The sequence below is a fragment of the Oryctolagus cuniculus genome, chromosome 1 (genome assembly GCF_964237555.1).
Source record: "Oryctolagus cuniculus chromosome 1, mOryCun1.1, whole genome shotgun sequence".
NCBI classification, from domain to species: domain Eukaryota; kingdom Metazoa; phylum Chordata; class Mammalia; order Lagomorpha; family Leporidae; genus Oryctolagus; species Oryctolagus cuniculus.
The window spans coordinates 13,911,677-13,922,643 of NC_091432.1; the positions used below are offsets into that span (position 1 = coordinate 13,911,677).

Below are 10,967 nucleotides of genomic sequence, written 5' to 3' on the forward strand. Positions count from 1 at the left end.
TAAGGAGTCAAAATAACGTAAAGAGAACACATAATATGACGTAAATCAGTATACTATTTTAAAAATGGGAAGAAATGAATATGATTACATAAAACTGCAAGAATAACTTTAGCAGACATTGTGTTGATGCCAATTACAATATTTGTCAATATGTCTCATTCTGTTTCTAAATTCAACACTGTGCATTCTGGACTTATGATTTCTTCTGTATGAGGGTTCTATTTCAATTAAAATGTTTGGCAGGAGTGTAGACTGCATATCTATTTTTCTAATTATAAATATATCAACCACTATAACTCTTTATATATTAATTGAATTCAAGGAAAGTATTAGTTCTTGCCAATGGGATTAATAATATCAGAGGGTAATAATACACACATTTCACCAGGAGCATATTCATGACTTTTCATTACTGACTTCACGTGGATGCTAATCTCATTCATTAAGGCTTACAAGAAAAAAACTATACCAGGGCTTATATTGCAAATTCATGCTAGAGCACTGGGGTTGCAAATTGGATACCAATAGGTGGCTTACAATCAAAAATAGAATTTAAAACCCTTTATTTTTCTCAACCAAAAAACTAAAAAATAAAAAAGCAACTCAGCCACTGAGCACTCCCCACATCTCCTCTTTTGCAGAGAACATGTTGGCTTGGCAACCTGTCCTCAACCAAACCGGCCCTACTGAGTTTGTTTTCCGCCTGTTCACGGCTGTCCCAGAATTCCAGGTCCTTCTCTTCCTCCTCTTCCTCCTCCTCTACCTGATGATCCTCTGTGGCAACACAGCCATCATCTCTGTGGTGTGCACACACAGCTCCCTCCACACCCCCATGTACTTCTTCCTGTGCAACCTGTCTCTCCTGGAAATCTGCTACACCACTGTTGTGGTGCCCCTGATGCTTTCCAACATTTTGGGGGCCCAGAAGCCCATTCCGTTGGCTGGCTGTGGGGCCCAAATGTTCTTCTTTCTCACCCTTGGTGGATTTGACTGTTTCCTCCTGGCAGTCATGGCCTATGACCGCTACGTGGCCATCTGCCACCCACTGCACTACACTTTCATCATGACCCAGAAGCTGTGCATTCAGATGGTGGTGGGCTCCACGATCCTGGCCCTCACGCTCTCCCTGCAGCTCACCGCCTTAATCTTCACCCTGCCCTTCTGTGGGCACCGCCGGGAAATCAACCACTTCCTCTGCGATGTGCCTCCAGTCCTGCGCCTGGCGTGCGCTGACACCCACGTGCACCAGGCCGTTCTCTACTTCGTGGGCATCCTCGTGCTGACGGTGCCCTTCCTGCTCATCTGTGTCTCCTACGTGTTCATCACCCGCGCCATCCTCCGCATCCGTTCTGCCCAGGGCCGCAGCAGGGCTTTCTCCACCTGCTCCTCGCACCTCACGGTGGTCCTGCTTCAGTACGGCTGCTGCAGCCTGGTCTACCTGCGTCCCCGGTCCAGCACCTCGGAGGACGAGGACCGCAAAATCGCGCTCGTCTACACCTTCATCACCCCCTTACTCAACCCTTTGATCTACACCCTCAGGAACAAGGATGTCAAAGGTGCTCTGAAGAGAGCCATCGTCAGTAAAGCGGCCTCTGTCACCGACTGACGACTTTGGGGACGGGGAGGGTGTCTGCCTGCTGTTATGTCAATAAGTAACTACAAACAGTAGTTAATTCACTTGCCTATGATAGTTTGCACTTGTCACTTCTTTTTTAACATATTTGTTGCATGTCCACAATGTACACTCATTGAAATGCTTTTTCTTTTCTAATAGTTGAAAAATTGAACAAAACTTGTACATAATACTTGTCATCTATCTAGCCCTACATTTTATTTATTTATTTATTTATAAGCAGAGTTCCTCAACGTACAGCTCCTATACACTGGTTCACTCTCCAAATGTACAGTACAGTCAGGCCTTAAGACCAAAACTGGTAGCCAGGAACTCAACCCCAGTTTCCAACATGGTAAGCAGGGACCCAAGCTTATGATCCATCACCTTCTGGCTTCTAGGATCTGTATTAGCTGGAAGCTAGAATTACAAGTGAAGCCAGGACTCAAACCTAGGCACTTTGATACAATATCCAGGTATCTCATGTGATATCTCAACAACTAAAATAAATGCCCACCTCCCATCCCTATTCGTATGCTTGTTTCCACTATATTTCATTTTTCACATTATCTTATTACTTATGCTATTTGAAAAATAGAGAAAGACACAGAGAGACATACAGATCTCCTATCAGCTGATTCATTCCCCAAATGCCCACAATAACTATGGCTAGACAAGGCCAAGGCTAGGAGCTGGGAAATCAATCGAGGTCTCCCACATGGGTGGCATGAACCAACCACTGAAGCCTTCATCTACTGAATCCCAGACTGTGCATTAAAGCTGGACTCAGGAGTACCGCTGGGACTTGAACCCAGGCACTCCAAAAAGGAATACAACTGTCCCAAGTAACATCTTAATAGTTACACCAAACACACACCTTTATTTTCAGTTTTGATTGACACATAAATATTTGCAATTATTCTAAGAAGTGATGTTTCAATTCATGTAAACAATGTGTGACCATATTAGAGTAATTAACATATTCATCACCTCAAACATTTATAATTTCTTTTTTTGTGAGAACATTCAAAATCCCTCCTCTAGCTATTTTGAAATAATGCATTCTTAATAATAAGTTCTGCTATTATATAATGCACTGTAGGGTGAATATACTTAGACCTACTTGAACAATTCTCAGCTTACCCATTGCAATTGCTCTGTCAGGACAACTCCTATCCATGCTGTGAATAAAGATTGATACTTTCAGACATGCTACCTCCTAAGGAGATAATGACATTAATTTATCCTTTGAAATGTGCCTTGACTAAGGAATATTCAAGAAGGCATATTTTACTCAGAGAAATGTATTTTATTAGTGTTTTAGATCTCCATGCACGGTGAGCAATATCTTATTTAATGCATCAATTCACTTCATTCCATACATCTTTCTTTGTGACATGCCAGAAAGGGGACTGGAATTAGTATTGAATGACTATGCACTTGATATGTGCCAGTCCCGCCAGGGTATCAAGACCACAGCTGATTAGTAGCAGCACTGCCTGCATGAGCCTCCTGTGCTGCTGGCTCTCACATTAGTCTTTGCTGTTCTACCTCACTGTCCAACTTCCTATACCTTCATAATGGTTGTTCTACATGGATTCCCTCAGCAGGAGGCACTACTGTTCCTCCCACCTCAGCGTGGTACCGCTACTGGACACATCTTCTTGTATCTGTGCCTCAAATCCAATAAACTCCCAAGTAGAATCCATTTTCTTCTCTGGTTCACAGCAGACATACAGGGCTCAGTCTTCTCATCTATATCCAGAGGAAAAACAAAGTGAGAAGAATTCCAGGGGCAGTTCTGACCAGGAATTACTTCTCATGGAAGAAGTAGGGGAGGTGAAACCCAGGCAAAGATCTGTTCCTGTCTATAAATCTGATTTTACTTAGCAACTCCATGAGGAGTGATAGTATCTTCCAGTAAGTATTAAAACTGATGTAGGAAATTGGAATAATCTGAGTGTCGTATAGCCAAGAACACCAAAAGCCCTAAAATGTTTCTATTCTCAATTCCATATTCCTAAATACATCACCTCAGAAAATTGCCAGTCAAATAAAACTGAAATTATAAGCCTTTTTCTTACATTTATCAAATGAAAGTGATTAACATCTAATAACCAACAATATTGGATGCAGATATAGAGCAGACATAAAGTCACATTCAAAATAATATGTAGAGGTAGGCATATGGCACAGTGGTTAAGATGCCATCTGGGACACTTAGATTCTGTATCAGTGCATGGATTCAAGTCCCAGTCCATTCTGGATTCCAGCTTTCTAGGACACTCTGGGAGCCTGCAGGTGATAATTCAAGTAGCTGGGTTCTTGCTACCCACATGGGAGACCCAAACTGAGTTCCCATCTTCTTACTTCATCCTGACCTAGCCTTGGCTACTGGGGATATTTGAGACAGTGAACAAGAAATTTGTCTTTCTTTCTTTCTTGCCCCTCTGTCTCTCTCCCTCTCTGTTCCCACTCCCTCTCTTTCCCTGTCTCTCTCCTGCTCTCTCCCTCCTTTCAAATAGATGCATTTTAAAAATTTAGAAGAAGGAAAAAAATTTAATAATAGATGGCAATGTTTATATCACAAAGAGAAAAAGTCAAGATTCAAGCTTATATTAACAAAATGAACCCAATTTATAAAATTATAAATACATAGTGATGAATAGAAGTACACCAAAAATTTAACCATTGTTATCTCTGGTTGTTATTACTATGGAAAATGTTGTTAGTTTGTTCCTTTATTTATTTCCTGAAATAAAACTCTGTTCCTCTTATTACTGAAGAAGTGATCATTTCTAACATGAGTAAGATATTCATGTGGATTTATTTGGCAAATAAACCTCTCATTATCACAGCTCTGATCCACTGCTCATATTTTCATAGATTAGGATTCAGTATAGCTACAGCAATCTTATACAACAACAAAAAAAGTTGGAGGGGTTGCAATAAGAAATTTAAAAACATATTACAGGGCAGTTATAATCAAAACAGCCTGGTACTCGTACAAAAACAGATGGACAAACCAATGGAAACAATAGAAACTCCAAAAATCAATCCATGTACTTACAACCAACTTATTTTTGGCAAAGGAGCTAAAATCAATCCCTGGAACAAAGAAATTGTGTTCAACAGATTGGCTGGGAAAACTGGATCTCCACATGTAGAAGTGTAAAGCAAGACCCCTATGTTATCCCTTACACAAAAATCAACTCAAAAAGGACAAAGACCTGACTCTGTGACCTAGAACCATAAAACTATTAGTGAACATTAGGGAAACCCTGCAAGAAATTGGCGTTGTCAAAGAGTTCATGGAAAAGACCTCAAAAGCACAAGCTATCAATGCCAAACCTGACAAATGGGATTACATCAAATTGAGAAGCTTCTGCACTACAAAGGAAACACTCAGAAAAATGAAGAGGCAATCGAAAGAATGGGAGAAAGTATTTGCGAACTATGCAACTGATAAAGAATTAATACCCAGAATCTTTTAAGAGCTCAGGAAACTCAACAACAGCAAAAAAAAATTTCGTTAATAATTGGAAAAGTGCTTGAAAAGACATTTTTCAAAAGAGGAAATTCAAATGGACAACAGACAAATGAAAAAATATTCAGGATAACCAGCCATCAGGGAAATGCAAAGCAAAACCCCAGTGAGGTTTCACCTCACCCCAATTAGAATGGCTCTCATACAGAAATCAACAAACAACAAATGCTGGCAAGGATGTAGGGGAAAAGGTACCCTAATCCACTGTTGGTGGGAATGTAAACTGCTACAGCCACTGTGGAAGAAAGTATGAAGTACCTCAGAAATCTGAAAATAAATCTATTATTCAGCCAGTGTGGGACAAGACTGAAGCCAGGAGCCAGGAACTTCAGCCAGGTCTCCCACATGGGTGGCAGGAGACTAAACACGTGGGCCATCTCCTGCTGCTTTTCCCAGACTATTAGCGGGGAGCTGGACACAAAGTGGAGCAGCCAAGACCCAAGCATGCACCCATATGGGACACTAACACTGCAGGTGGCAGCTTTACCAGCTCCTCAATAGCGGCCCCTGACGTGTGGACTTTTAAATTTGTCCTTTCTATTTGTTCTTTAGCTTTTCCTTTCTTTTTTTTTATTTTTACAGTATTGTTAACTCTTTTAGCTCTATTTTCCAGTTATATTTTTATGGTTGCATTCTTCCCACTGCTTACCATAAATTGTTATGATACTACTGTAATTCCATTTACTTCCCTTCCATATTAGTACTTACTGTACTGTATTTTATTTACAGATTCTGATATAGATTACTATATTTCTCCTAAAAACTTAATAGTTTTAAAATTTTAAAAACAAGACTTATTTATTTATTTGAAAGGCAGAACTACAGAGAGAGAGAGAGAGAGAGAGAGAGATCTTCCATCCATGATTTACTCCCCAAATGGTCACAGTGGTCAAGGCAGAGCCACACCAAGCCAGGAGCCAGGAGCTTCATCCAGGTCTCCGCGCCAGTGGCAGGACCCAAGCCCTGGGACCATCTTCACTGCTTTCCCAGGCACATTAGCTGGGAGCTAGATTGGAAGTGGTGCAGCTGGGACTTAAACCAGTGTCCATATGTGATGCTGGCATCACAAACAGCTGCTTAAGTTGGTACACATCAACACGATATTTTAAATATCATAAATGGTGATTTTTTTAACCTGAATTTTAAAGAACATTTTCACTGGATATAGAATTCCAAGGACACTTATTAAAATTCTTTTAAAGGTGTCATTCATTGTCTTCTGGGTCTCCTTGCTTCTGATCACTGTGTTAGTCATTTGTTCCCCCCACTCCCACCCCTCCATTAATGTGTAGAGAAATCTTTCAATTTTATTGAATCCAGTCTTTTTGAAGATTAAAATGTGTTTTCAGCTGAATCATTTATCAGCCTGCTTCTTGCTTGTAGAATTTTGTTTTATTTCTTCTTTTCTCTAACAGAGATGTTTAGGTTTCTACTTATTTTCTCAAAAATCTTATAGATTTTCCATATATGCAATAGGAATTTACTCCATGAGATAAGAGGTTCTTCCATATATCTTTGCATCTCTGTGTCTGGTTTCTTTTTTTTTTAACTTTTATTTAATGAATATAAATTTCCAAAGTACGGCTTATGGATTACAATGGCTTCCCCCCCATAACGTCCCTCCCACCCGCAACCCTCCCCTTTCCCATTCCCTCTCCCCTTTCCATTCACATGAGGATTCATTTTCAATTCTCTTTATATACAGAAGATCAGGTTAGCATACATTAAGTAAAGATTTCAACAGTTTGCTCCCACACAGAAACATAAAGTGAAAAATAATAGATGATTTTTTTTTAATGATGATGAAATCAGATCAGACCTATTGTCATGTTTAATCCCAGTGAGAGTCAAGTTGGGAATTGATAATTTCTTCTTTTTTTTAACAGAAGATCAGTTTAGTATACATTAAGTAAAGATTTCAACAGTTTGCACCCCCATAGAAACACAAAGTGAAATATACTATTTGAGTACTCGTTATAGCATTAAGCCTCAATGTACAGCACATTAAGGACAGAGATCCTAGACCTGTTCTTTCCACTGGGATCTCACTCACAGAGATCTTTCATTTAGGGTGTTTTTTTTGTTTTTGTTTTTGTTTTTTTGTTTTGTTTTGTTTTGTTTTTTGCCAGAGTGTCTTGGCTTTCCATGCTTGAAATACTCTCATGGGCTTTTCAGCCAGATCGGAATGTGTCTGGTTTCTATTGAGGTGGTTAAGAGGATGCATGGGCCGGCGCCACGGCTTACTAGGCTAATCCTCCGCCTGCGGCGCTGGCACTCCGGGTTCTAGTCCCAGTTGGGGCGCCAGTTCTGTCCTGGTTGCTCCTCTTCCAGTCCAGCTCTCTGCTGTGGCCTGGGAGGACAGTGGAAGATGGCCCAAGTGCTTGGGCCCTGCACCCACATGGGAAACCAGGAGGAAGCACCTGGATCCTGGCTTTGGATCGGCACAGCCCACTGGCTGTAGCGGATATTTGCGCAGTGAACCAACAGAAGGAAGACCTTTCTGTCTCTCTCACTCACTGTCTAACATTAAAAAAAAAAAAAAAGGATGCATGAGTCACACACTTGATATCTTCAAACAGCCCTTCTATGTGAATGAATCCTCAGATCATATGATCACTCCAGAGTGCTAGCAAAAGATTGTCCAGCCACATATTTGATTTCTTCTCCAGAGTACACTTCCTTGACAGTGTATTTCATGATTTTAGCAACTTTTGTAATCTGATTACAACCAAACTTTATTTTATATGAAAAATAAAAGTAAATTTCATGCACATTTACCTTACTGGATTCCCATTTTCTCTTAAAGTATAACATTGTAATACCTAGACATTTCATCAGTTTTTAAAAAGATGATTTTGTAGTTTTTAAAATATTCTCATTCAACATCTTAGGCAGTATTTTTATTCCTACTCATCTATCTTCATTTATAAATAGTATTCTGGGGATGAGTATTTAGCACAGTGGCTAAGGCACCACTTGGAGTACCTGTATCCTATATCAGAGTGCCTGGTTTTGAATCCCAGCTCCTTCATTTTCAATCCAACTCCTACTAAGGCACACTTTAGGAGGAAACAGGTGATGGCTCAAGAATTTGGGTGCCCACCATCCATAGAAAGCCTGGATTTAGTTTGTTTTTTTTTTTTGGTTTTTTTTTTTGTTTGTTTTGTTTTTTGTTTTTGACAGGCAGAGTAGACAGTGAAAGAGAGAGAGACAGAGAGAAAGGTCTTCCTTTGCCATTGGTTCACCCTCCAATGGCCGCCACGGCCAGCACACCGCACTGAACCGATGGCAGGAGCCAGGTACTTCTCCTGGTCTCCCATGGGGTGCAGGGCCCAAGCACTTGGGCCATCCTCCACTGCCCTCCCGGGCCACAGCAGAGAGCTGGCCTGGAAGAGGGGCAACCGGGACAGAATCCGGCACCCCGACCGGGACTAGAACCCAGTGTGCTGGCGCTGCTAGGCGGAGGATTAGCCTATTGAGCCATGGTGCCGGCAGCCTGGATTTAGTTTTAGGTGCCTGGCTTTAGCCTTTTACAGCTGTGGCTGTTAGGTGCATTTAGGGAGTAAACCAGCAAATGAAAGATCACTCAGGGGCCGGCACCGCGGCTCACTAGGCTAATCCTCTGCCTTGCGGCGCCGGCACACCGGGTTCTAGTCCCGGTCGGGGCACCGGATTCTGTCCCGATTGCCCCTCTTCCAGACCAGCTCTCTGCTGTGGCCAGGGAGTGCAGTGGAGGATGGCCCAAGTGCTTGGGCCCTGCACCCCATGGGAGACCAGGAGAAGTACCTGGCTCCTGCCATCGGATCAGCACGGTGCGCCGGCCGCAGCGTGCTGGCCGAGGCGGCCATTGGAGGGTGAACCAACGGCAAAGGAAGACCTTTCTCTCTGTCTCTCTCTCTCTCACTGTCCACTCTGCCTGTCAAAAAAAAAAAAAAACCAAAAAAAAAAAAGATCACTCAGTTACTATCTCTCTATGTGTATGTCTCTCTGCCTACCAAATAAACTGAATATAACTTTTTAACTTGTAAATAGCAGGCTTAGGCCAATGATGCCTTGCTATTTTTGTATCTAAATAAATGGTTTGTATGAATGTTTACAAATTGTCCTCCCACTCCCCTGCACAAAAAAAAAAAAAAAAAGCTTTAAGGAATACCATGGACCCTGAGGTCAGAGTGCCTTGATTTACATTGTGACTCTCTCTCTTTATATCAGTTTCCCAAAGGGAAACCTCTTGAACCACCTGTGTTTCAGTTTGTTATAATAAAATGGAAATTACAGTACACCTGCCTAATAGGCTCAGTTAAAGATTAAATAAGTTGGCCGGCGCCGCGGCTCACTAGGCTAATCCTCCGCCTAGCGGCGCCAGCACACCGGGTTCTAGTCCCGGTTGGGGCGCCAGATTCTGTCCCGGTTGCCCCTCTTCCAGGCCAGCTCTCTGCTGTGGCCAGGGAGTGCAGTGGAGGATGGCCCAGGTGCTTGGGCCCTGCACCCCATGGGAGACCAGGAAAAGCACCTGGCTCCTGGCTCCTGCCATCGGATCAGCGCGGTGCGCCGGTCGCAGCGCGCCGGCCGCGGGGGCCATTGGAGGGTGAACCAACAGCAAAGGAAGACCTTTCTCTCTGTCTCTCTGTCTCTCTCTCTCTCTCTCTCACTGTCCACTCTGCCTGTCCAAAAAATAAATAAATAAATAAATAAATAAAAAAAAGAATAAGTTTAAAGATTAAATAAGTTAATGTTTTATTATAAGCCCTATAAGATACATTGTCATCATCATCATCATCATTATTTGGGCTATCAGGAAGGAAAAGAAAGGAAGAGCATTAGAAAGTAGACATTACACAGATAAGATTATTTTGTACCAGGCATTTTCTCAATGTGCACAAATCCACTTCCCTTAGAATTTTCTACTGATTCATCAAAGTGTTTTCTTTTTAAAAAATTAGTCATCTATTTGAGAGGTAGAGTTACAGAGAGAGGAAATAGAAAGAGAAAGGTCTTCCATCCGTTGGTTCACTTCCCAAATAACCACAATGGCCTAAGCTGAGCCAATCTGAAGCCAGGAGCCAGGAGCTTCTCCTGGGTCTCCCACATGGGTGCAGGGGCCAAGGACTTGGGTCATCTTCCACTGCTTTCCCAGGCCCTAACAGTGAGCTGGATCAGAAGAGGAGCAGCCAGGATATGAACAGGCACCTTACAGGATGCCAGCACTGCAGGCAGAGGCTTAGCCCACTATACCACAGTGCTGGCCCCATCAAAGTGTTTTTAAATCTACACAATATTCTTGTATATTTTTGGGGCAGTAATGACAATGCACACTTACTTAACACAGTTCCTTTTCTTTGAGATTACTAGAAGTATAAGACATTTAAGATTACTTGAGATGAGAGAATAAGTATTTTTAATTGTAATATATATAGTAGGAAAGAGTAGAATAACTTTAAATGAAATATTCCCCCAAAACACATTTAAATAACTGGCAAAAGATGTACATTCTAAAAACATATATATGGGTAAAATATCTTTAAACAATCTTAAGGTATCAGTAAAATATAGTATAGTAAAATTCATAGTAGAAATCCATAGTTCTGAGTGGAGATTAAAGGTGAGACAATTGACAAAATGTATATTCCTACCAGTGACCTAATGCAATGCATATATCAGCCACAACATCGAATTTTGGAATCATCTGGCTTTTAACAACAATCATTTATTAATTTTCATGATTTTATGCTTTGACTGGGCTCAACTAGTTCATTCTTCTCTAATGTGTTTTCCAAGTTTACTTATGTAGTTGTATTCAGCTGGGAA

At 41.5% G+C, this 10,967-nt stretch overlaps 1 protein-coding gene across 1 annotated transcript; it reads left to right on the top strand.

Moving 5' to 3' along the window:
* The first annotated feature begins 646 nt into the window (after window positions 1-646).
* On the top strand, window positions 647-1,606 carry LOC127487618 (olfactory receptor 10Q1-like). Its single transcript, XM_051833813.2, has one exon. The coding sequence runs from the start codon at window positions 647-649 to the stop codon at window positions 1,604-1,606; it is 960 nt and encodes a 319-aa protein (XP_051689773.2).
* The last annotated feature ends 9,361 nt before the right edge of the window (window positions 1,607-10,967 follow it).